This window comes from Mustelus asterias, chromosome 19, assembly GCF_964213995.1.
Source record: "Mustelus asterias chromosome 19, sMusAst1.hap1.1, whole genome shotgun sequence".
Taxonomy (NCBI): domain Eukaryota; kingdom Metazoa; phylum Chordata; class Chondrichthyes; order Carcharhiniformes; family Triakidae; genus Mustelus; species Mustelus asterias.
The window spans coordinates 20,288,166-20,314,606 of record NC_135819.1 but is presented as its reverse complement, the minus strand read 5'-3'; the positions used below and the strand labels follow the sequence as shown (position 1 = coordinate 20,314,606).

Here is a 26,441-nt window from a genome sequence, read left to right as displayed (position 1 = left end):
CTGCAGCAGGCAAACATTTCTCCTCGGTACTTCACTTGCTAGTTTCACATGCGGTCCAATTAACCTGTCATCCATCCTCAATGATGCAAAAAGTGACATGTTTATTCCTATTAGTGGAGGACCGGGAGGTAATATTCAACTGAAAGTGTTTTTTTTTTCTCGTTTGCCTAGGATTTGTTTGGAGACCAAAAATTGTGACTTGGTTATCTGTTTGAATTCAGGTTGTTCAATTTGTGCACGTTTTTCTTTGTGGCCTTGTCCCCTGTCCCTGTCCCTCTTCTCCTTCCCTCAAGCTGCCAGGCATTCTTTGCCTGAGACACTGCCTCGGTGACACCACAGGCCCAACTGGTGCCTGAGTGTAGCCTTCTAAAGGGTCGTGAACGTAGCCCAGTCCATCACGCAAACCAGCCTCCCATTCATTGACTCAGTCCACACTTCCCGCTGCCTCGGAAAGGCAGCCAACATGATTAAGAACCTCCCACGCACCCCAGACATTCTCTCTTCCACCTTCTTCCGTTGGGAAAAAGATACAAAAGTCCGAGGTCACGTACCAACCGACTCAAGAACAGCTTCTTCCCTGCTGCTGCCGTCAGACTTTTGAATGGACCTACCTTGCATTAAGTTGATCTTTCTCTACGCCCTAGCTATGACTGTAACACTACATTCTGCACTCTCTCTTTTGCCTTCTCCCTGATGTACTCTATGAATGGTATGCTTTGGATAGTGCGCAAGAAACAATACTTTTCACTGTATCCCAATATGTGTGACAATAAATAAAGCTAATAATAATAGTTACTCAGGAGTGAGTAGGGCAGCATGGCTGTTATACCGCTGCACCAGTATCCGTCAAACCTCAGCTAATGATCCAGAGATGAGAGTTCGAAACCCACCACGGCAGCTCTGGAATTTAAATTAAATAAATCTGGGGGAGGGGAAATGCATCTCAGTAATGGTGAACACGAGACTACTGAATTGCCGATAAAAATCCATCTGGTTCACTAACGTCCTTGCGGGAAAGAGATCGGCTGTGCTTAATTTTATAGAGCTTTTATAGGATCCCTACAGTGCAGATCTGGCCCATCGAGCCTGCACCGACTCTCCAAAAGAATACCCCCCACCCCGACCCCCCACGAACCCGTAACCCCGCACATTTACCAAGGATGAAGTAAAAGAATGTTTAAAAAAGCACTTTTACCAGTTGAAGCATCTTCTCACTATCCATACCATCAAAACACCATGAATTTGACTGAATACACAGAGGGTGGTGAATGTTTGGAACGCGCTGCCCGGGGAGGGGGTGGGAGCGGGTACGATAGCGGCATTTAAGGGGCAACTAGACGAATACATGAATAGGATGGGAATGGAAGGATACGGACTCCGTAAGTGCAGACAGTTTTAGTTTAGGCAGACATGATCGGCACAGGCTTGGAGGGCCGAAGGGCCTGTTCCTGTGCTGTACTGTTCTTTGTTCTTTTCTTTGTTCTTTGAATCTTAACCTCCGCAGTTTGGAAGGGAACAAACTAGCTTCTTTGGGTGGTTCATTAGTGTATCAGTACTTTAGCAATGTGTTACATCTGAATTTATTGCAGCAGGTTTTGAGTTTTTGTCTTTTACGATCTTATTGCTGGGGTAACTAGCGTCTGATATTTCTATTTTCCCTCTTTGCTGGACAGTTCCTGAGGTTGCTGGAGCCTCCTGTCTTCTTACACCATCAGCATCTCCAACAGACATGGTCCCTGAAGAGAACGGCCCCACCAACAGACACCTGTAAGTACCTGACTCAGGGGTCCACTGTGTCCGTACCCTTCGCGGCTGCCCATTTCAGTGCCTACAGACTCTTATTCCAATCAGCGCTTTTCACGCCCTATCTTTCCATTCTGTCTCGAAGAACAATACAGCACAGGAACAGGCCCTTCGGCCCTCCAAGCCTGCGCCGCTCATGTGCCCTTCTAGACCATTCGTTTGTATCCCTCTATTCCCAGTCTGTTCATGTGGCTATCTAGATAAGTCTTAAACGATCTCAGCGTGTCCGCCTCAATCACTTTGCTTGGCAGTGCATTCCAGGCCTCCACCACCCTCTGTGTAAAATACGTCCCCCTGACATCTGTGTTGAACCTTGCCCCCCCTCACCTTGAACCTGTGACCCCTTGTGTTCGTCGCCTCCGACCTGGGAAAAAGCTTCCCACTGTTCACCCTATCTATGCCCTTCATAATTTTATACACCTCTATTATACACCGCCCTTTAAGTTAAACACAACGTCAATAAACAACAACAACTTTAGACTGTGACCGTTCTCCTCCCTCTTTGCCTGTTTTTATATCCCTCCCACTCACTACTCCACCGGAGCCATCTCAGTTTAAAGTTTATTTATTAGTGTCCCAACTAGGCTTACATTGACACTGCAATGTGAAAATCCCCCAGTTGCCACACTCTGACGCCTGCTCGGGTAGCACTGAGGGAGAATTTAGTACGGCCAATGCACCCTAACCGGCACGTCTTTCAGAGTGTGGGAGGAAACCGGAGCACGCGGAGGAAACTCGCGCAGACGCGGGGCACAACGTGCAGACTCCGCACAGAGTGACCCCTTTCCTTCTCTATGAACGGTATGCTTTGTATAGCATGCAAGAAACAATGCTTGTATACTGTATACTAATACATGTGACAATAATACATCAAGTCAAATCAAACATTCTCCTTCTCCCCTATGTAAAAAAAAGTTTTAAAGTTTATTTATTAAGTAGGCTTACATTCAAATTGCAATGAAGTTATTGTGAAAATCCCCGTGTGGCCACACTCCGGCGCCTGTTCGGGTACACTGAGGGAGAATTTAGCACGGCCAATGCACCTAACCAACACGTCTTTTGGACTGTGGGAGGAAACCGGAGCACCCGGAGGAAACCCACGCAGAAACGGGGAGAACGTGCAAACTCCGCACAGACAGTGACCCAAGCTGGGAATTGAACCCGGGTCCCTGTGAGGCAGCAGTGCGAACCAGTGTGTCATCATGCTGCGTACTCTATGAACTATATGTTTTGTCTGTATAGCGCGCAAGAAACAATACATTTCACTGTATAAGAACATAAGAAATAGGAGCAGGAGTAGGCCATCTAGCCCCTCGAGCCTGCCCCGCCATTCAATAAGATCATGGCTGATTTAGTTCCACTTACCCGCCCGCTCCCCATAACCCTTAATTCCCTTATTGATCAGAAATCTATCTACCTGTGACTTAAACATATTTAACGAGGTAGCCTCCACTGCTTCAATGGGCAGAGAATTCCAGAGATTCTCTGAGAGAAGAAGTTCCTCCTCAACTCTGTTCTAAACTGACTCCCCCTTATTTTGAGGCTGTTTCCTCTACTTCTTGTTTCCTTTCTAAGTGGAAAGAATCTCTGTGCCTCTACCCTGTCTAGCCCCTTCATATCCCAGTACATGTGACAATAATAAGTCAAATCAGATGCTCCAGAGCTCACAAACTGTGCTACCCAACTTGCTTACTGCACACAATGCCTTGAGCGCTGTCCTTTTCAATTAAAATTAATATACAAATTATAACATCTGTCCTCCTATTGATTTCCTCTCTTCCGGTACTTGTTTGATGATTCCCATGCTCTCCTGGTGTCTGTGTTTTCTATTTACTGACCCATGAAGGTGCCCACCCCACCCTAATGGTTTTTCCTAGACAAGGAAAGAGCTCTTCATTTTGACCCTAGCATCGGGGGGTCAGATGGAGATGTTAACCCCAGTGTCTGGTGCCTGATCATGATCCACAGTATGACTGTGACTGAACGTCTAGGTCTGACCCTGAGCCAGACGGAGACTGTGGCTGAATGTCCAGGTCTAACCCTGAGCCAGACGGAGACTGTGACTGAACGTCTGGGTCTGAGCCTGAACCAGACGGAGACTGTGACTGAACGTCTGGGTCTGACCCTGAGCCAGACGGAGACTGTGACTGAATGTCTGGGTCTGACCCTGAGCCAGACAGAGACTGTGACTGAACATCTGGGTCTGACCTTGAGCTAGACAGAGACTGTGACTGAACATCTGTGTCTGATCCTGAGCCAGACGGAGACTGTGACTGAACGTCTGGGTCTGACCCTGAGCCAGACGGAGACTGACTGAATGTCTGGGTCTGGCCCTGAGCCAGGCGGAGTCTGTGACTGAACATCTGGGTCTGACCCTGAGCCGGACGGAGACTGTGACTGAACGTCTGGGTCTGACCCTGAGCCAGACGGAGACTGTGACTGAAAGTCTGGGTCTGAGCCAGAGAGAGACTGTCGCTGAATATGAAGAGTCTGACTATGAAGCAAGAATCTTTCTTCCTGTCTTGACAGGAAGATGCAATCAGCTGGTAGCAGGTCTGTTCATAGAATCACAGAATCCTTACAGTGCAGAAGGAGGCCACTCGGCCCAATGGGTCCGCAGCATCCACAATCCCACCCAGGCCCTATCACCAAAACCCCATGCATTTACCCTAGCTAGTCCCCCCTGACACTAAGGGACAGTTGAGCACGGCCAATGCACCTAACCAGCACATCTTTGGACTGTTGGAAGAAACCGGAGCACTCGGAGGAAACCCATGCAGACATGTGGAGAACGTGCAGACTCCACACAGACTGTGACCCAAGCCGGGAATCGAACCCGGGTCCCTGGTGCTGTGAGGCAGCAGTGCTGACCACTGTGCTACCATGCTGCCCCTGTTTTTTTTACTTTCTCCCTCACGTATGTAATAATGTTCCTATGGATATATGAATGTAAGCTTCCCAAATCAGAGGGACCCAATACCCCAAGCAGTGAGTGTCGGATGTCCACTCAAAGGGCCCCTTTGTGTACATAGGTTCCAGGTGACTGAGTTCAGTGCTGTAGCAGAGGCTTTATCAACTCCGCCTGGGGCAGTGAGTGGGCACCTCATTCCAGTGTAGTAATGATGTTCATCAGTGCGCGGTGGCACAGTGGTTAGCACCGCTGCCTCACAGCGTCAGGGACCCGGATTCGAATCCAGCCTCGGGTCACTGTTTGTGTGCAGTTTGCACATTTTCCCCATGGTTGCGTGAGTTTCCTCCAGATGCTCCAGTTTTTTCCCACAGTCCGAAAGACGTGCAGGTTAGGTGGATTGGCCATGCTAAATTGCCCCTTAATGTCCAAAGATGTGCAGGTTAGGTGGATTGGCCATGGGCGGCACGGTAGCACAGTGGTTAGCACTGCTGCTTCACAGCTCCAGGGTCCCGGGTTCGATTCCCGGCTCGGGTCACTGTCTGTGTGGAGTTTGCACATTCTCCTCGTGTCTGCGTGGGTTTCCTCCGGGTGCTCCGGTTTCCTCCCACAGTCCAAAGATGTGCGGGTTAGGTTGATTGGCCAGGTTAAAAATTGCCCCTTAGAGTCCTGGGATGCGTAGGTTAGAGAGATTAGTGGGTAAAATATGTGGGGGTAGGGCCTGGGTGGGATTGTGGTCGGTGCAGACTCGATGGGCCGAATGGCCTCCTTCTGCACTGTAGGGTTTCTATGTTCTATGTAAATTGCCCCTTAATGTCCAAAGATGTGCAGGTTAGGTGGATTGGCCATGCTAAATTGCCCCTTAGTGCCCAAAGATGTGCAGGTTAGGTTGATTGGCCATGCTAAATTGCCCCTTAGTGTCCAAAGATGTGCAGGTTAGGTTGATTGGCCATGCTAAATTGCCCCTTAGTGTCAGTGATACTAGCAGGGTAAATATGTGGGGTTATGGGAATAGGACCTTAGTGGAATTGTGGTTGGTGCAGTCTCGATGGGCCAAATGGCCTCCTCCTGTGCTAGGGATTCTATGATCAAATCCTTATTCTTCCTTTGTCTCACTGTCTCCCACTGCTTCTTTATCTCCTGCCCTTTCCCATTTCAACCGGCCGATAAGCAGTGGGCTACCGGGTCTGCAGGAGCTGTTGCCCAGTGTATGTCAGCAGCCTTGGGGGGGATTGTAATGATGGCGTCTTTGTTAACAGCCTGGAAGAGAATGGCAAGTCTATCGACCCCACCGAGTGGAGCATCGCTGATGTGGTGAATTATTTCAAGGAGGCAGGATTCCCGGAACAGGCTGGTGCTTTCGAGGACCAGGTGAGTGAGTGCGGGGCCTTTCTGGTGCTTGGGATTCCTGCAACTGAGTTTAGGAACGGCACCAATGCTTCTATTTTCTGAATGCACGCTGCTAAAATAATGAAGAGTATGTTTAAAATAGCTTTAACAAGATGACGGCACAGTGGTTAGCACTGCTGCCTCACAGCATCAGGGACACGGGTTCGATTCCCAGCCTTGGGTCACTGTCTGTGTGGAGTCTGCATGTTCCCCCCGTGTCTGCATGGGTTTCCTCCGGGTGCTCCGGTTTCCTCCCACAGTCCAACGATGTGCAGGTTAGGTGGATTGGCCATGCTAAATTGCCCCTTAGTGTCCAAAGATGTGCAGGTTAGGTGGATTGGCCATGCTAAATTGCCCCTTAGTGTAAGGGAGATTAGCTGTGGTAAATGCATGGGTTTATGGGGATAGGGCCGCTGAGTAGTAACCCAAAAGCCAACCAGCTGAGTACTCTTTAAGGACAGCCCCTACAAAGACCTGGTTACCAAAATGGCACTTCTCGGTGGCAGGCTCTTGATAGGTTTATTCATCAAGCTCCTTTAGTATTTCCACTAAACCCACCACCTTTTTTGGTCGGTTACCAGCCGGTTACCTCAGTTGTGCCCTCCTTGGTGCAGGGAGGGGGCTCGTCAGAAGCTGACCGTTATTTTGCAGCGACTCTCATTTACTGGCTCAAACAGAAGCAGAACAGTACACGTGCTGGACTCTACCTGGCGAGAGCACACAGGACTATAAATTGACCAGAGCTGCCTTCTGGACTCAAGGCACTGGTGGTGGTGGTGATCAACCATGATCATAATGAATGGCGGAGCAGGCTCGAAGGGCCGAATGGCCTCCTCCTGCTCCTATTTTCTGTGTTTCTATTGCACTCCCTCTCAGAGGGGTCCGATACCCCTGGCCACGGTTTATTTCTAGAAGGATCGAATTGGAAATGAGGGTTGTCACGCCAAACCTGTTTGGAAACTTGGTTGGACTGCATATGGAGCGCTCCGTGCAGTTCTGGTACAAGAAACCGAGAGTAGCGGGGCTGAGAAGATTTGCCAGGATGATATTAGAAATATTTGGGTGTACATACCTGAGAAGGATTGGTAGGCCCGATCTCTCTTCTCTTGAAAGAAGATGGCTGAGGGGTGACCTAGTAGATGTTTAAAAGAGAAAAAAGGCTTTTGATAGAGTAAACACAGAGAATTTTTTAAAAAATTAATTCTTGGGGCATGGGCGTCGCTGGCTGGCCAGCGTTTATTGTCCATCCCAAGATACCCGATGGGCAGTTGAGAGTCAACCACATTGCTGTGGCCTTGGTTTCACATGTAGGCCAGACCAGGTAAGGACGGCAGATTTCCAGATGGGTTTTTCCGACAATGGTTTCACGGCCATCAGTAGATTCTTAATTCCAGATGTATTTTATTGAATTCAAATTCCACCATCTGCGGGATTCGAATCCGGGATCCCCCCGGAACATTAACTGAGTTTCTGGATTAATAGTCCGGCCATAATACCACTCGGCCATCGCCTCCCTCTCTTGTGGGGAAGAGTTTAACTGGAGGTCGTCAATATAAGATGGTCACCGAGGAACCCAAAAAGGCAACTCAGAAGAAACGCCTTCCCCCAGAAAGTGGTGAGAATTTGGAACCGGCTATCACAGGGAGTGGTGGAAGCGATGGAAGCGAATGGTATTGATGCGTTTATGGGGAAGAGCAAGAGGGCGGAAGGAACAGAGGGTCAGAATACTCAATTTAGTTTAAAAGTTTTTAAATGTTTATTTATTCGTGTCACAAGTAAGGCTTACATTAACACTGCAATGAAGTTACAGTGAAAATCCCCTAGTCGCCACACTCCAGTGCCCATTCAGGTACACTGAGGGAGAATTTAGCATAACCAATGTGATGCACTATCGATCAGGCAAAGACTAGTTTGTATGCAAGAACAAATAGGCTTTTATTCGCAAAAGACTTGGAGCACACCCATGCTGATGAACTGGTTCAGAGACTGAGGCAGGGGGGTTGGGAGCAGTCACCTTTATACCTGGACCAGGGGGGGAGGAGTCTCAGGCAAGGTCGGCAGGGGCATGCCCAGGCATGTCACACACACACACACACACACACACAGGCAATAAGCTTAACAGTGGTTTACCACACAATGCACCTAACCAGCACGTCTTTCAGACTGTGGGAGGAAACCGGAGCACCCGGAGGAAACCCACGCAGACATGGGGAGAACGTGCAAACTCCAGACAGACAGTGACCCAAGCCGGGAATCGAACCCGGGTCCCTGGCACTGTGACACAAGAGTGCTAACCACTGCACCATCCCACAGTGCAGAACCCCTATAGTCTACAAGGAGAGCCTTTGGCTCATCGAGTCTGCACCGACTCTCTAACAGTATCTTACCCAGGCGCTGTCCCCCGCTCTATCTCCATAACTCTGCATATTTACCATGGCTAATCCCATCTAACCTACGTATCTTTGGATACTAAGGGGCAATTTAGCATAGCGAATCCACTTAACCCACACATCTTTGGACTGTAGGAGGAAACCGGAGCACCCGGAGGAAACCCAAGCAGACACGGGGAGAACGTGCAAACTCCACACAGACAGTGACCCAAGCCGGGAATTGAACCCGGGTCCCTGACGCTTTGAAGCAGCAGTGCCAACCACTGTGCCACCGTGTCGCCCCTTTAGATGATGCGCAAGTGGAACATGAGCGCCGGCATTGACTGGTTGGGCTGAATGGCCTGTTTCCATGTCTGATATGTAATAGTGTTCCGATGTATGTATTAATGTCAGAATCCAAATCCGAGGGATTTGGTATCCCAAGAAGTGAGCGACTGGTGTCCACTCGGAGGGTCTCCTACTCTTACAAAGAACAAAGAAAATTACAGCACAGGAACAGGCCCTTCGGCCCTCCAAGCCTGCATCGACCATGCTGCCCGACTAAACTAAAACCCCCTACCCTTCCGGGGACCGTATCCCTCTATTCCCATCCTACTCATGTACTTGTCAAGACGCCCCTTAAAAGTCACTACCGTATCTGCTTCCACTACCTCCCCCGGCAGCGAGTTCCAGGCACCCACCACCCTCTGTGTAAAAAATCTGCCTCGTACATCTCCTTTAAACCTTGCCCCTCGCACCTTAAACCTGTGCCCCCTAGTAATTGACTCTTCCACCCTGGGAAAAAGCTTCTGACTATCCACTCTGTCCATGCCCCTCATAATCTTGTAGACTTCTATCAGGTCTCCCCTCAACCTCCGTCGTTCCAGTGAGAACAAACCAAGTTTCCTCAACCTCTCCTCATAGCTGGTGCCCTCCAGACCAAGGCAACATCCTGGTAAATCTTTTCCGTACCCTCTCCAAAGCCTCCACATCCTTCTGGTAGCGTGGCGACCAGAATTGAACACTATATATTCCAAGTGCGGCCTGACTAAGGTTCTTGTTTAGTGCATAGATCCATATCCGGGCTCAATGTTGTGGTTGCCTGAGGCTTACCGTACCCTATGTGTGGGGGCATAGGGATTCCTCATTCCAGTGATGTTCATTAATGAAAGATCCTTATTCTTCCTTATTGCAGGAGATTGATGGCAAGTCCCTACTCCTAATGAAGAGGAACGATGTTCTGACGGGACTGGCAATTAAACTGGGCCCCGCACTAAAAATATATGAGTATCATATCAAGGTGCTGCAGTTACACCACTTTAACAATGAGGCGCCCTCGTGCTGATGGAGGCAACAGATCATGTGCCCGGTCCACCCAGCTTCTACCTGCACGCGCTCCACTGCAGCCTCACTTTAAAGTATTCCCAAATTAAATTTGTTCGATTCTTAAAGGGAAGGGAGGAACGCCGGCAGGAATAAGAGACGTTTGTTTCAGGAAAGAAAGGTGCTGGGTTTGTACAAAGCAGGGTTTGGGGAAGTGTCAAAACCTTCCTTTGGCAGTCAGGCCCGCACTGTACCGGAATCTCCCACTTTCCATGGCGCGCTGGGTTTGTTTCGCAAAGGGCCTTGTCCGTCTATCTGGCTGACGGGAGGAAGCGGCCCCCCTGCCGACTTGGCCGTGATGTGGATGTGCCGTTCTGCAACTGGGCGTCCAGACGTAGGAGGACGGGGGGCTGTCTGCAAACACCCTGCCCTTCGTCCTGTCTGACAGCGCACACGCACACACACACGTGCATCAAAAGCATCATGCTGCAGACTTAGGAGGGACGGCGTGGTCTTTCCTTCCCGCCGTCCCGAAGATTGGAAACTGAGAAGCAAAAAAAAGAAGTGGGAAGAGATCAAGCAATAAGCACTGAAACAGAGCGTGCATCCTCCTACAGTCAGGTGGGAGCTGACAGTTCGATCGTAAGAGGGAATCCCCTTCAAAGTGAACACAAAATCTTTTTGTGGGACCCGTAGGCTACGGTGCAGTTGGAGTGTTGTAAACTTTATCCCCGTGCTCTGTCTTTTTACAGTGACACCCTCGTTAAGTTAATCACTTTTGGACTCTTGCTTCAAGCTGTACAGTTGTTACTGGTGCTAGGAGTGTGTCTTATATATATTTTTAAAGTTTTTATTATACTAGATATCGTCTGTACATTCCAAAAATGCAATGAAAGCCTTAAAGTGAACTCCTGTGAGGTGGGGGTGATGTCTGTTTTTCTCACACTTGCAGGATTTTGTGTGCAGGCAAATGAATCTACAGAATCGAAAAAAAATGCGTCATTAAATTTGGCCTCTGGTCGCACTTCATGGCAATGTTTTTTTTATCCTGTCAATTCCTTTGTCTATAAGTGTATGTAAACTTGTCGTGTGACTACGTTCCCCCTGTGCTGCAGCACCACCCTTGGTAAGGGGATGTAATGACAACGTGACGTGTTTACATAGGCAGTTTCCATTATAAAAATGGGCGTAGGAGTCGGTGTGAGATATTTCAAAATGAGGACAGAATGTATTCCTTTATAATGGAGGGGTGGGGGGGAGCGGGGAGGGGTGGGCGGGGTGGGGGGTGCAGAGTTACATCGGTGTGCTCTAACCCTGCCCAATCTGACACTACACTTGGCCTGACACTCCATTGCGAGACACTGGTTAGTATCTCTAACCAACCTCTTGGGTTGTCCAATGGATTGAGCTTGAGTATGACCCAGTGCAGGTGACAGACTTATCCCCAATTCCTTGCTTTCAGAGATTCATTTTCTGTTAACCTTTCGGGATGTTTTAAATTTTAGAATATGCCTTCGGAAAATCTGACGGCAAAATTGGTTTTACATTCACGTGCAGGATTGTGGAAGTTTCCGTCCTGTGTGCAGACTCGGTTGAAAATGTGGCTCTATTTTTTTTTCAGCCTTTCTGTTTAGTAAACTTCTGAGTTAAACGGTTTTTCCTGTGACCTTCCCCTCTGGTTCTCCCCATCAGTTTTTCCACAGGTTTCAGCTTGTGGTTTAACTGCCACACATCCCCTCGCTAGGTCCTGTTACCTCCCTCATTGGCTCATCTGCAGGACTTGGTTTGAAAATGACTAAACCAGAAGATGCCTTTTTTTGGCTGGACAGCCCTTGTAAAAGCTGAGGATTATTGGTTATTTTATTGCGCTAAATTTAAACATTCACTTTTTAAAAGTATATTTATTTATTAGTCACAGTAAGAAGTCTCTCAACACCAGGTTACAGTCCAACAGGTTTATTTGGTAGCACGAGCTTTCGGAGCGCTGCCCCTTCATCAGGTGAGTGGAGGATTTGTTTCACAAACAGGGCATATATAGACACAAACTCAATTACAAGACAATGGGTTGGAATGCGAGTCTTAACAGGTAATCAAGTCTGAAGGAGCAGCGCTCCAAAAGCTCGTGCTACCAAATAAACTTGTTGGACTTTAATCTGGTGCTGTGAGGCTTCTTACTGTGTCCACCCCAGTCCAACACCAGCATCTCCACATCATTATTAATCACAAGTAGGCTTGCATTAACACTGCAATGAAGTTACTGTGAAAATCCCCTAGTCGCTACATTCCGGCGCCTGTTCGGGTCAATGCACCCTAACCAGCACGTCTTTCGGACTGTGGGAGGAAACCGGAGCACCCGGAGGAAACCCACGGGGCACGGTAGCACAGCGGCACAGTGGTTAGCACTGCTGCTTCACAGCTCCAGGGACCTGGGTTCGATTCCCGGCTTGGGTCACTGTCTGTGTGGAGTTTGCACGTTCTCCTCGTGTCTGCGTGGGTTTCCTCCGGGTGCTCCGGTTTCCTCCCACAGTCCAAAGATGTGCGGGTTAGGTTGATTGGCCATGCTAAAAATTGCCCTTAGTGTCCTGACATGCGTAGATTAGAGGGATTAGTGGGTAAATCTGTAGGGATATGGGGTGGGATTGTGGTCGGTCCAGACGCGATGGGCCGAATGGCCTCTTTCTGTACTGTAGGGTTTCAATGATTTCTATGAATGTGCAGACTCCGCACAGACAGTGACCCGAGCCGGGAATCGAACCCGGGTCCCTGGTGCTGTGAGGCAGCCGTGCTAACCACTGTGCCACCGTGCCGCCCATGTGAGGAAAGACTTCTTTCAAGAAATAAAAATTGGGTCCCACGACTCATGTTGGTGCCACAGGGTATCTTGCAGTTCTATTCAGTTGCAGAATTAATTCAATAAAGTTGGATCGGAAGTGGGGCAGAACCTGACTTGCGAATTTCCGTACGGGTCTCGGGGCGACACCACTTCGCATCCTTGCTGCAGCTGCGCAGAGTTGATGCAGTTCGAACACTGTACCATCATGCATCACGTGGAAAGCTAACATACCTAATGCAATACCTCAGCGGTGACTTGTTGGCAGGGGGCAGCATCTGATACTTCATTAGCTTATTGTGTTCCCAAACTGATCTTTGGTACAGGAGGAGTTTAAAGTTTATTTATTAAAGTAGGCTTAGATCAACACCGCAATGAAGTTACTGTGAAAATCCCCTAGTCGCCACACTCCGGTGCCTGTTCGGGGACACTGAGGGAGAACTTAGCACGGCCAATGCACCCTAACCAGCATGTCTTTCAGACTGAGAGAGGAAACCGGAGCACCTGGAGGAAACCCACGCAGACACGAGGAGAAGGTGCAGACTCCACATAGACAGTGATCCAAGCTGGGAATCGAACCCTGGTCCCGTGAGGCAGCAGTGCTAACCACTGTGCCACCCCATTCAATTAGATAATGGCTGATCTGTATCTAACCCCAATCCTCCCTTTCCACCGCAACCCCGGTGTGGTCCCATATTCCTGAATCATCTTAGCCACCTTAATGTTATCAATCTCAGTTTCAAAATTTTCAGTTGACACGCCACCAGCTCCCCCCCCCCCCCCCCTCCAAAAGAGCTTTTTGAGGGAGAGGGTTCCCGATTTCTACTCGGGCTTATGAAAAATTGCTTCTTCGCCACATCACTGAACAGCCAAGCCCCAATGTTAACAGAGTCCCTTATTCTGGATTCCTCCCCTGCCACCGATATCAGGAGCGCTCATTTTATGGACAATGTGGCCCTAAGTTAGGGCTGGGTCTTGGGGCGGTGCCCTTAAAGGGGAAGGGGGGGGGTGGTTTTAAAAAAAGGCGAGGTTAATTTGAAAAGTCTCGCACCAGTTAGGAACGAGAATAAAAGTTAGACATTCTGTCCACCAGTTTGCTGCAGTCAATCTTATGAATTTACGTTCCCGGTCAAGCTGGAGAAGGAGCAGCTTTCCTTTTGCACTGCAGGTGTGCGGGGCTGTTTTCAGAATTCTCACTCTCTCAGTCTGTCTCTCCCTCTCTCAGTGGACGTACTTGAATTGCGGTGGTTAGCAGGGCTCTCTCTCCAGGTGCCGAGGCAGGTAGGCCTTTCCCTGCTGAGCCTCACTGCGGATTGGCAGCGAGGTGTAAGCCTGTGCAGTGGACTCCAGTGTGTTGGCTAAATGCACCGTGCCACAGCCACCGGGGATGGTGCGGGACGATCGGGCTGCTACCGTCTCCCTTTGAGTGAGGTGGCATTGCATAGTATCGCGACAGTGCAGAAGGGGGCCGTTCGGCCCATCGAGTCTGCACCGACCACAATCCCACCCAGGCCCTAGTCCTGTAACCCCACATATCGACTCCGCTAATCCCCTGACACTAGAGTCAATTTAGCACGGCCAGTGCACCTAACCCACACATCTTTGGACTGTGTGGGAGGAAACCGGAGGAAACCCAGGCGGACACAGGGAGAATATGCAGACTCCGCACAGACAGTGACCCGAGGCCGGAATCGAACCCGGGTCCCCGGCGCTGTGAGACAGCAGTGCTAACCACTGTGCCACCGTGCCGCCCCTATCACCTACGCTGATTCTGAGATGTTGAGTCCTGCAAACGGCAGCCGCCAGGCAGTGCGCTTTACCGAATCTTCTGTGTGTTTTAAATTGTGAGATTTTATAATAAAGAAGTAACTAAAAGTTTTGAATGGAATGCACAAACTGGATAGTGTGAATTTTTAGAGCTTATTCTTGCTAAATGAGATGCTGTGAAGCAATAAGACAGCAGCACTGAAATGAAAGACATTTAATAAACTTGTTGATTCAAAATGGTCCTGGTCGGTTTGTGGAATTCCTCGGGCATGTTCATTTTGTGCTCCAGATGGGATCTGACTAAAGGCTGTACAACTGAAGCAATGATACCTCCTTATTGTATTCCAAACCCCCTGAAGAAAGTCTCACAACACCAGGTTAAAGCCCAACAGGTTTATTGCCGTTTGGATAGTGCCTTACAAGTAAGTCAGTAAGTTTATTTATTAGTCACAAGTAAGGCTTACATTGACACTGCAATGAAGTTACTGTGGAATTCCCCTGGTGGCCACACTCCGGCGCCTGTTCGGGTCAATGCACCAACCGGTACATATTACTTGGGAGTAATAAGTTGCAGAGTGCTTTACAGAAGAATTATCAAACTTCAACACTAAGATATATGGTATGCTTGCCTTTATAGGACGGGGTATAGAGTATAAAAGCTGGAGTCTGATGGTGCAGCTGTATAGAACGCTGGTTAGGCCACATTTGGAGTACTGCGTCCAGTTCTGGTCTCCGCACTACCAGAAGGACGTGGAGGCGTTATGCCTGGTATGGAGGGTCTTAGCTATGAGGAGAGATTGGGTAGACTGGGGTTGTTCTCCTTGGAAAGACGGAGAATGAGGGGAGATCTAATAGAGGTGTACAAGATTATGAAGGGTATAGATAGGGTGAACAGTGGGAAGCTTTTTCCCAGGTCGGAGGTGACGATCACGAGGGGTCACGGGCTCAAGCTGAGAGGGGCGAAGTATAACTCAGATATCAGAGGGACGTTTTTTACACAGAGGGTGTTGGGGACTGGAATGCGCTGCCAAGTAGGGTGGTGGAGGCAGGCACGCTGACATTGTTTAAGACTTACCTGGATAGTCACATGAGCAGCCTGGGAATGGAGGGATACAAACGATTGGTCTAGTTGGACCAAGGAGCGGCACAGGCTTGGAGGGCCGAAGGGCCTGTTTCCTGTGCTGTACTGTTCTTTGTTCTAAGATACGTAAGATAGGACAGGTGACCAAATGCTGAAAAGTTTATTGATTAGTGTCATAAGTAGGCTGACATTAACACTGCAGTGAAGTTACTGTGAACATCCCCTAGTCACCACGCTCCGGCATCTGTTCGGGTACACTGAGGGAGAATTTAGCACAGCCAATACACCCTAACCAGCACGTCTTTCAGACTGTGGGAGGAAACCGGAGCACCCAGAGGAAACCCACGCAGGCACGGTGAGAACATGCAGACTCCGCACAGCCAGTGACCCAAGCCGGGAATCGAACCCTGACGCTGAGAGTTAGCAGTGCTAACCACTGTGCCAAAGAGGTAGATTTTAAGGGATGTCTTTGGCGCAATTCCAGAGGTTGGGCAGCTGAAAACACAGCTGTCTGGATTCGCATTGGATCTGGAGTCACGTGTAAACCAGACTGGGTAAGGATGGCCGATTTCCTTCCTTAAAGGGACATTAGTGAAGGTTTTTTACAACAATCGATGATAGTTTCATGGTCAACATTACTGAGACTCCCATTTCCAGCTTCATTTAATTGAATTTAAATTCCACCCACTGTCACAGTGGGATTGGAAACCATGTCATAGAATCATAGAATCCCTACAGTGCAGAAGGAGGCCAGTCGGCCCATCGAGTCTGCACCGACCACAATCCCACCCAGGCCCTACCCCCACATATTTACCCGCTAATCCCTCTAACCTACGCATCTCAGGACTCTAAGGGGCAATTTTTACCCTGGCCAATCAACCTAACCTGCACATCTTTGGACTGTGGGAGGAAACCGGAGCACGCGGAGGAAACCCATGCAGACACGAGGAGAATGTGCAAACTCCACACAGACAGTGACCCGAGCCGGGAATCAAACCCGGGACCTTGGAGCTGTGAAGCAGCAGTGCTAACCACTGTGCTACCGTGCCGCCCATCGCTTTACCTGGGTCGCCACGTGACTCGTACATCACCGCCTCCCCCTAATACCAAGTGAATTGCATATTCATTATTTTTTAAATGACTGCCTGTACCAACCTTTCAGGCAATGATCGCCAGCTACAACCTTCCCCCCATCCCCACTCTAATCCTCGCAATTGTTTTCAATCTGTGCCCCCTGGCTAATGGGCTCTCTGAAATACCTTCTTCCTGATCCACTCTGTCTAGGCCCTAATTTATTACACTGCAATTCAATCTCCCACAAAACGTTAGGTAGAAAATTAGTCGTTAACTCATGGGTAACTATACAGCTGATGCCCCAATTGTTCACACTGACCCCCTTCCCCCAACTACCCCCTCGATCCAACCTGATCCAACATGCCATCCAACTATCCTACAACCTGACCTCACCACCCTACCCACCTGCTACCCTACTCACCTACCAGCCTACCCACCTGCTACCTCATCCTTCCACCACCTCACCCACCTGGCACCTAATCACCTGTTACCTCATCCACCGGCCAATCTACCACCTTAAGTATTCACTCAGACACTCGCGCACCAAGACACTGAAAAGCTGTTTAAATGTGCCAGCTTTTCAACGTGTTAATGATCACTAAACAGTGATCAGAGAGTGTCATAAACAGGCTTATCCCCTGCCCCGCCCCACCGAGTTGTCCAGCTCCGTGAGAAAGTTGTGTGGAAGGTACGCTCCATATTTCTGTAGAAACCCCAGCCGGGAACACGAAGCCCAGACATGGTGCAGAAAAGTAGGAATGGAATAGCGAGCCCAGTGACGACCGTCGCTCTTTGGAAGATTTGGGCCGGTATCTTTCCTGAGGTGAGGCACTTAAAGCTGAATGCAGTGCTCCAGATGGGATCTGATTAAAGGCTGTACAACTGAAGCAATGATGCCACCTTATGCATGGAGTCTACGGAAATAGGGCAAACTGGTAGGGAGGCCATGGAACCTTTACAGATTAAAGGGGAGGAGGTGCTCGCTGTCTTGAGGAAAATCAGAGTGGATAAATCCCCAGGACCGGACAGGGGGTATTCCCACGGACCTTGAGGGAAGCTAGTGTTGAACTTGCAGGGGCCCTGGCAGACATATTTAAAATGTCAGTATTCACGGGGGAGGTGCCGGATGATTGGAGGGTGGCTCATGTTGTTTCGTTGTTTAAAAAAGGTTCCAAAAGAAATCCGGGAAATTATCGGCCAGTAAGTTTGACGTCGGTGGTGGGCAAGTTATTGGAAGGTGTGATACGGGATAGGATCTACAAATATTTGGATAGACAGGGACTTATTAGGGAAAGTCAACATGGCTTTGTGCGTGGTAGGTCATGTTTGACCAATCTATTAGAGTTTTTCGAGGAGGTTACCAGGAAAGTGGATGAAGCGAAGGCGGTGGATGTTGTCTACCTGGATTTCAGCAAGGCCTTTGACAAGGTCCCTCATGGGAGGTTAGTTAGGAAGGTTCAGTCGCTAGGTATACACGGGGAGGCAGTAAATTGGATAAGACACTGGCTCAATGGAAGAAGCCAGAGAGTGGTTGTGGAGGATTGCTTCTCTGAGTGGAGGCCTGTGACTAGTGGTGTGCCGCAGGGATCGGTGTTGGGTCCATTGTTGTTTGTCATCTATATCAATGATCTGGATGATAATGTGGTCAATTGGATCAGCAAGTTTGCTGATGATACAAAGATTGGAGGTGTAGTGGACAGTGAGGAAGGTTTTCAAAGCTTGCAGAGGGATTTGGACCAACTAGAAAAATGGGCGGAAAAATGGCAAATGGAATTTAACGCAGACAAGTGTGAGATATTGCACTTTGGAAGGACAAATCAAAGTAGAACGTACAGGGTAAATGGTAGGACTCTGAAGAGTGCAGTTGAACAGAGGGATCTGGGAATACAGGTACAGAATTCCCTAAAAGTGACGTCACAGGTGTATAGGGTCGTAAAGAGTGCCTTTGGTACATTGGCCTTTATAAATCGGAGTATCGAGTATAAAAGTTGGAGTGTTATGGTAAGGTTATATAAGGCATTGGTGAGGCCGAATTTGGAGCATTGTGTACAGTTTTGGTCACCTAGTTACAGGAAGGATGTAAATAAGATTGAAAGAGTGCAGAGAAGGTTCACAAGGATGTTGCCGGGACTTGAGAAGCTGAGTTACAGAGAGAGATTGAATAGGTTGGGACTTTATTCCCTGGAGCGTAGAAGATTGAGGGGAGATTTGAGAGGTGTATAAGATTTTGATGGGTATAGATAGAGTGAATGCGAGCAGGCTTTTTCCGCTGAGGCTAGGGGAGAAAAAAACCAGAGGGCATGGGTTAAGGGTGAAAGGAGAAAAGTTTAAAGGGAATATTAGGGGGGGCTTCTTCACGCAGAGAGTGGTGGGAGTGTGGAATGAGCTGCCGGATAAAGTGGTAAATGCGGGGTCACTTTTAACATTTAAGAAAAACTTGGACGGGTTCATGGAGGAGAGGGGTGTGGAGGGATATGGTCCAAGTGCAGGTCAGTGGGATTAGGCATAACATGGTTCGGCACAGACAAGAAGGGCCAAAAGGCCTGTTTCTGAGCTGTAATTTTCTATGGTTCTATGGTTCTATTGTATTCCAAAACTCCCTGAAGAAAGTCTCACAACACCAGGTTAAAGCCCAACAGGTTTATTTGGAATCACGAGCTTTCAGAGCGCTGCTCCTTCATCAGGTATCATCAGGCTCACCTGATGAAGGAGCAGTGCTCCGATAGCTCGTGATTCCAAATAAACCTATTCGACTTTAACCTGGGGTTGTGAGACTTCTTACTGTGCCCAAACCCCCAGGACAGGCATTGTTTCCATGGGGTAAAGGTAAGATGTCTATGGGAACACCAAACTCCAGCATTGGACAAGCAGAGATTCCCACCAAAGAATTATTGGTTGGGTATATATCTTTCCAGCTCTATTGATCTCAAACCCTGCCTACAACAGCACAATGCCCTTCAGCCAACAAAAAAATCAACCCATCACAGTCATCAAAATTTAAATTGTCCAAACATGAGACAGCCTTTTGGTAGCACAGTGGTTAGCACTGCTGCTTCACAGCTCCAGGGACCTGGGTTCGATTCCCGGCTTGGGTCACTGTCTGTGTGGAGTTTGCACATTCTCCTCGTGTCTGCGTGGGTTTCCTCCGGGTGCTCCGGTTTCCTCCCACAGTCCAAAGATGTGCGGGTTAGGTTGATTGGCCGTGCTAAAATTGCCCCTTATTGTCTTGAGATGGGCAGGTTAGAGGGATTAGCGGGTAAATATGTAGGGATATGGGAGTGGGACTTGGGTGGGATTGTGGTCGGTGTAGACTCGATGGGCCGAATGGCCTCTTTCTACACTGTAGGGTTTCTATGATTCTATGAAAGAAGGTTCCAGATTGCAACCATTATTTCTTCATAAGTTCATAAGACATAGGAGCAGAGTTAGGCCATTCGGCCCATCGAGTCTGCTCCACCATTCGATCATGGCTGATATGCTCCTCATCCCCATTTTCCTGCCTTCTCCCCATAACCCTTCAACCCATTACCAATTAAAAATCTGTCTAACTCCTCCTTAAATTTACTCACTGTCCCAGCACCCACCGCACTTTGGGGTAGCAAATTTCTTGAATTTCTGTGGAAAAACTGCTTCCTGTCTTCACTCTTAACTGGTATAGCACTAATTTTAAGATTCCTTTAAGGAAGTTTATTTATTAGTGTCAATACATTTGTTGGTGTCATTACATTAACACTGCAATGAAGTTACTGTGAAAATCCCCTGTGAAAGATGCCTGCCCCTTCTGGACACCCCCCACCAGAGCAAATCGTTTCCATGTATCTATCCCATCAAATCCCTTTATTGTTTCACAGACCTTGATTCTGAGGGTGGGACGGTGGTTAGCACTGCTGCCTCACCGCGCCAGGGAGCCAGGTTCGATTCCCGGCTTGAGTCACTGTCTGTGTGGAGTCTGCACGTTCTCCCCGTGTCCGCGTGGGTTTCCTCCGGGTGCTCCGGTTTCCTTCCACAGTCCGAAAGACGTGGTGGTTCGGGAGATTGGCCATGCTAAATGTGTGGAGTTGGGGGGAATAGGGCGGGAGAGAAGGCCTGGGTAAGATACGCTGTCAGGGAGTTGGTGCAGATCTGATGGGCCGAATGGCCTCCTTCAGCACTGTAGGGATTCTATGATTCAATCACCTCTCAATCTTCTAAACTCAAGGGATTATCAATCTTGTTTATATAACCTGTCTTGATAATTTACCATTAGGTCCAAATTATCAATTTTGGGATGGTATCTTTAGTGTTGTAAGGAACATAACACATCTGCTTACGTGGTGACCTAGAATATAATATGTTATATTGCTCAAGAATATGCAATGATTGCCAACACAAGTAGCACCCACACAGCTCTTTTATTAAATTCTTTTTGTTGCAGGATGTGGGCGTTGCTGGCTTGGCCAGCCTCCATTGCCCATCCCTAATTGCCCCTTGAGAAGGTGGTGGTGAGCTGCCTTCTTGAACCGCTGCAGTCTCTGTGGTGTAGGTACACCCACAGAGCTGTTAGGGAGGGAGCTCCAGGATTTTGACCCAGCGACAGTGAAGGAATGGCCAATATATTTCCAAATCAGATTGGCGAGTAGCTTGGAGGTGAACCTCCAGGTGGTGGGGTTCTCCATGCGTCTGCTGCCCTTGTCCCCCTCGATGGAAATGGTCGTGGGTTTGGAAGCTGCTGCCTAAGGATGCTTGGTGAGTCGCTGCAGTGCATCTTGTAGGTGGTACACACGGCTGTCACTGTGCGTCGGTGACTCGGCTGTGCACTCTGTGGCATGGTGGCACAGTGGTTAGTACTGCCTCACAGCGCCAGGGACCCGGGTTCAATTCCCGGCTTGGGTCACTGTCTGTGTGGAGTTTGCACGTTCTCCCCGTGTCTGCGTCGGTTTCCTCCGGGTGCTCCGGTTTCCTCCCACATTCTGAAAGACGTGCTGGATAGGTGCATTGGCCATGCAAAATTCTCCCTCAGTGTTCCCGAACAGGCGCCGGAGTGTGGTGACTAGGGGATTTTCACAGTACCTTCATTGCAGTGTTAATGTAAGCCTTGTGACTAATAAATAAACTTTACTTGGAGGGAGTGGATGTTTGAGGACAGAGTAGCAATCAAGTGAGTTGCTTTTTCTTGGATGGGGTGGAGTTTCTTGAGTGTTATTGGAGTTGCACCCAAACAGGCAAGTGTTGAGTACTGTTTTACTTTTCTGACTTGTGAGTTACTCAGTGCTAACGAATCTCTGACCTGCTCTTGTAGCCGCAGTATTTATATGGCTCCCCCCTCCCCGCACACACACAGTTCCCCCCTTGTGGTGAACCTTCGTTGGTTCCCACCAGGTAGTACTGAGCCAGGGTCTGGCCAGTACTATGAGTCTGTATATATGTTGCTGTTGGGGTTAGGGTTGGGTTGTTCTACTTGTTACTGTTGGGGTTAGGGTTGGGCTGTTCTACCTGTATTATAGTTATTATGGTACATCCCAGTCGGGCTCCGCCTCCTGGGAGAGGTATAAAGGTCACTGCTCTGTCTGGGACCCCTCAGTCTGGGATCGTGTACTATATATGGTAGCTCTATTGTAATAGTTAATAAAAGCCTTTATTTCCCCGAGTACCTCTAGCCTCGTGAGTTATATCGCGCATCAATTTTATTAACTATTACAATAGAGCTACCATATATAGTACACGATCCCAGACTGAGGGGTCCCAGACAGAGCAGTGACCTTTATACCTCTCCCAGGAGGCGGAGCCCGACTGGGATGTACCATAATAACTATAATACAGGTAGAACAGCCCAACCCTAACCCCAACAGTAACAAGTAGAACAACCCAACCCTAACCCCAACAGCAACATATATACAGACTCATAGTACTGGCCAGACCCTGGCTCAGTACTACCTGGTGGGAACCAACGATGGTTCACCACACCCCTCTCCCCCCCCGCCCCCCAGCCAGCCCCCCCCAGGATGTTGATAGTGGGGAGTTCAGCAGTGGTAACGCCTTTGAATGTCTAGTGACGATGATTAGATTCGCTCTTATTGGAGATGGAACTGGATACACCACAGTCGCACAGACACATGTCTATTTCGCCCATTTCAGTGCCTTCCTGATTGTTTTGCCATTAGTGGCTGTGCTTTCTGCCGTCAAGGATCAAAGCTCTTAAATTCCTTCCCTTAAACCTCTCCGCCTCTCTTAACCTCCCTCAACCTCCTCTTTGGCTAACCTTTTGGTCACTTTTCCTCATATCTCCTTTGTGTCAAATTTTGCCTGATTACACTTCCACGACCGTAAGACGTAGGAGCAGAGGTAGGCCATTCGGCCCATCGAACCTGCTCCGCCATTCAATGAGATCACGACTGATCTGATGTGATAATCCTCAACTCCACTTTCCCGCCTTATCCCCAGAACCCTCAATTCCCTTACTGATTAAAAATCTGTCTGTCTCAGCCTTGAACATACTTAACGACCCAGCCTCTACAGCCCTCTGCGGGAAAGAATTCCACAGATTCACTCCCCTCTGAGTGAAGAAATTCCTCCTCATCTCTGTCTTCAATGGGTGACCCCCTCACTCTGAGATTGTAGCCTCTGGGCCTAGACTCCCCCACAAGGGGAAACAACCTCTCAGTATCTACCCTGTCAAGTCCCCTGAGAATTCTATGGTTGGGATTTTCCAGTCTCACTTGAGCGAGACTGGAAAATCCCGCCCGAGGCTAATGGACATTTTCATTGGCAGCCTCTCGCTCGCTCAGATTCCGTGATGGGCGGGCGGTAGAATTCCAGCCTGTATGTCTCAATAAGGTCTCGCTTCTCATTCTTCTAATGAGGCACAACCTACTCAACTCTCCTCGTAAGAAAATCCCTCCATACCCGGGATCGACCTAGTGAATCTTCTCTGGACTGTCTCCAATGCTGGTGTATCTTTGCTCAGATAAAGGGACCAAAAATGTGGTGGTTCAAGGCATCGTCAAACAAATGCATATTGTTGTTCCTTTTACATGGATGTATACGTTCAAAACGACCCATAAATTATTTATCCGCATGGAGCAACTTAATTGCAAAGAGTTACCAGACTTGAAACTATCTTTCGGTGGCGCAGTGGTGAGCACTGCTGTCTCACAGCACCAGGGACCCGGGTTTGATTCCCGGCTTGGGTAACTATCTGTGCAGAGTTTGCACATTCTCCCCGTGTCTGTGTGGGTTTCCTCCGGCTGCTCCAATTTCCTCCCACAGTCCGAAAGACGTGCTGGTTAGGGTGCATTGACCGTGCTAAATTCTCCCTCAGTGTTACCCGAACAGGCGCCGGAGTGTGGCAACTAGGGGAGTTTCACAGTAACTTCATTGCAGTGTTAATGTAAGCCTACTTGTAACACCAATAAATAAACAAAATAAAATAAATTTTTGCATGAAATCTTGGTTCAGGGAGGTGTTCAAATGCTGACGACCCCTGACTCATTACAGAGGGTTCCTGAACACGGTTCAGATCCTATGGGGTTAAACCTGTGACCATAGAATCCCTACAGTGCAGAAGGAGGCCATTTAGCCCATCGAGTCTGCACTGATCACCATCCCACCCAGGCCCTATCCCCGTAACCCCACATATTTACCCCGCTAATCCCCCTGATACTAAGGGGCAATTTAGCATGACCAATCAAGCTAACCCACACATCTTTGGACTGTGGGAGGAACCGGAGCACCCGGAGGAAACCCACGCAGACACGGGGAGAACGTGCAAACTCCGCACAGACGGTGACCCAAGCCGGGAATCCGAACCCGGGTCCCTGGCGCTGTGAGGCAGTAGTGCTAACCCACTGTGCCACCGTGCCGACCTAGCGGGTCCAAATCAGATGCATTCTGTTGCTGTTAGAAGGGAGGTGAGGATTCGTCCTGGTGTTTTGGGTGATAACATTCTGCAGGGACCTGAGCTAGCCGCCGTGTTTACAGTGCCTGAGCTGAGTGCGTGTGTGTGTGTGCATGTGTGTGTGTGTGTGCAGAGCCAACGAAAGTTTTTTAAAGCCACAGTCACATTCTAGCCAGGGGAATGTAAACCATCCACATTCCACAAACAGGTGTACCAGGAACAACCACTCTGCTTCATTGCACTCTGGGGGTTCCACTCCTGCAGTGATGGCCTGTCAGCCCTGTGACTGCGCTCAGGAATTCCCATTCCCAGTGTGTTACCAGTCAGGCTTCCTCCTGCCCGCCTCGCAGACAGCTCCCCGGCCTCTCCCAAAGACAGTGCGAGCAGGTCCTCACTCCGCTGGGAGGCCTGGGCTACCCCGCTCACCGACGGGAAGGCGGATGGCGACAGTGGCTTCGGCAGGATGGCGGCAAAGGGAGACGCCTCTGCGTGCCTGGCGTCACTGCCCACAAATGGCTGGAGGGAAGGGTGGCAAGGTAAATACCACTCATTGCCTGGGTGAGTTTCCGATGAGACGCTATTAGTGGTAACTTGAGACTGTTTTACATATTCATGACCTGAGTCACTGCGATGACAGGCTGATGTTTGGCAGCAGGTTGTCTCACCCTAAAGCAGCCGGAGCAATTCCAAACTGGGAATGTCGAGTGATTGGCAGGGGAGCAACCTTTAATTTCTCCCACTGCCCCCCCCCCTTCCTCGCCTCCCAGAGATTGGACCACCAGCAATGGGTTTAAGCTTCTCCACGCAGCTGGACAGCAGAATGCGGGACTACCTGAAAGGTAAGGCGGCTTCGGATTCGTTACAGTGTACTGAAGGGCAGGTGTTCTTGCAGTGCGTAAATCACAGAATTGTTCCCAGCGCAGAAAGAGACCATTCGGCCCATCCTGACCATACCAGCCCTCCCCCAAAATGAGCAACTCTCTGAGCGCCATTCCCCTGCCCTCTCCCCGTAGCCCTGCTGTTAAACCCTGGCTTTCTGACACCTGTTAGCTCATGAAATCCACGGCTGTCCTGTGCTGGGTAGACACAATGCAGCCTTGTGGAAATCTGACATTAACATGGAAAAACATTGAAAATACCAGGGCTATCTGTCAGATTCAGCTGTGCCTGGAGGCATTCCGATGGAACTCCGGATATAACTTCAGTTATCGAGCACTGACTGTATTCCTGCTTTTCAATTCCATTTCTTGACAAGCGCCCCTGCAAAATCTCCGTTTTAACCTCAACAGATATTCTGCTAAATGCAGTTTGTGGGATAACACAGAAATATCAGACATCTGTGACAGATACAGGTATCGATGTCTCAGTGACAGATACAGGTATCTCTGTGACAGTGAGATACAGATACAGTGTATCTCTCTGTAACAGTGAGATACAGATACAGTGTATCTCTGACAGTGAGATACAGATACAGTGTATCTCTGTGACAGTGAGGTATAGATACAGTGTATCTCCATGACAGTGAGATACAGATACAGTGTATCTCTGTGACAGTGAGATACAGATACAGTGTATCTCTCTGACTGAGATACAGATACAGTGTATCTCTGTGACAGTGAGATACAGATACAGTGTATCTCTGTGACAGTGAGATACAGATACAGTGTATCTCTCTGACTGAGATACAGATACAGTGTATCTCTCTGTAACAGTGAGATACAGATACAGTGTATCTCTGTGACAGTGAGATACAGATACAGTGTATCTCTCTGTGACAGTGAGATACAGATACAGTGTATCTCTGTGACAGTGAGATACAGATACAGTGTATCTGACTGAGATACAGATACAGTGTATCTCTGACAGTGCAACTGAAGTCTCCAGACCCGCTAGCATCTCACCACATGCCAGAGCAGTTCACTCCAACGGGGTTTAGTATAGCTCCCCACTTTTGGGGAACTGGCGGCAAAACCCCACTGGAGTCAAGGGGGAGCAATCGGGGCCCCCAGAGTGGGGTGCCCCTG

The 26,441-nt window shown here is 49.0% G+C and overlaps 2 protein-coding genes across 2 annotated transcripts in view; both read left to right on the top strand.

Moving 5' to 3' along the window:
• LOC144507808 (sterile alpha motif domain-containing protein 1-like) overlaps positions 1-10,821 on the top strand; it is an 84,049-nt gene extending 73,228 nt beyond the window's left edge. The window contains exons 6-8 of the mRNA XM_078235122.1: positions 1,674-1,767; positions 5,971-6,082; positions 9,665-10,821. Coding sequence (XP_078091248.1) covers positions 1,674-1,767; positions 5,971-6,082; positions 9,665-9,814 — 356 coding nt within the window. The 3' untranslated portion in view covers positions 9,815-10,821. The remainder of the gene's footprint in view (positions 1-1,673; positions 1,768-5,970; positions 6,083-9,664) is intronic.
• A 13,907-nt stretch (positions 10,822-24,728) lies between these two features.
• The window catches only part of LOC144507805 (protein Niban 1-like), a 58,698-nt gene continuing 56,985 nt past the window's right edge, over positions 24,729-26,441 (top strand). The window contains exon 1 of the mRNA XM_078235116.1: positions 24,729-25,256. Within this exon, the coding sequence (XP_078091242.1) occupies positions 25,202-25,256 (55 nt within the window). The 5' untranslated portion in view covers positions 24,729-25,201. The remainder of the gene's footprint in view (positions 25,257-26,441) is intronic.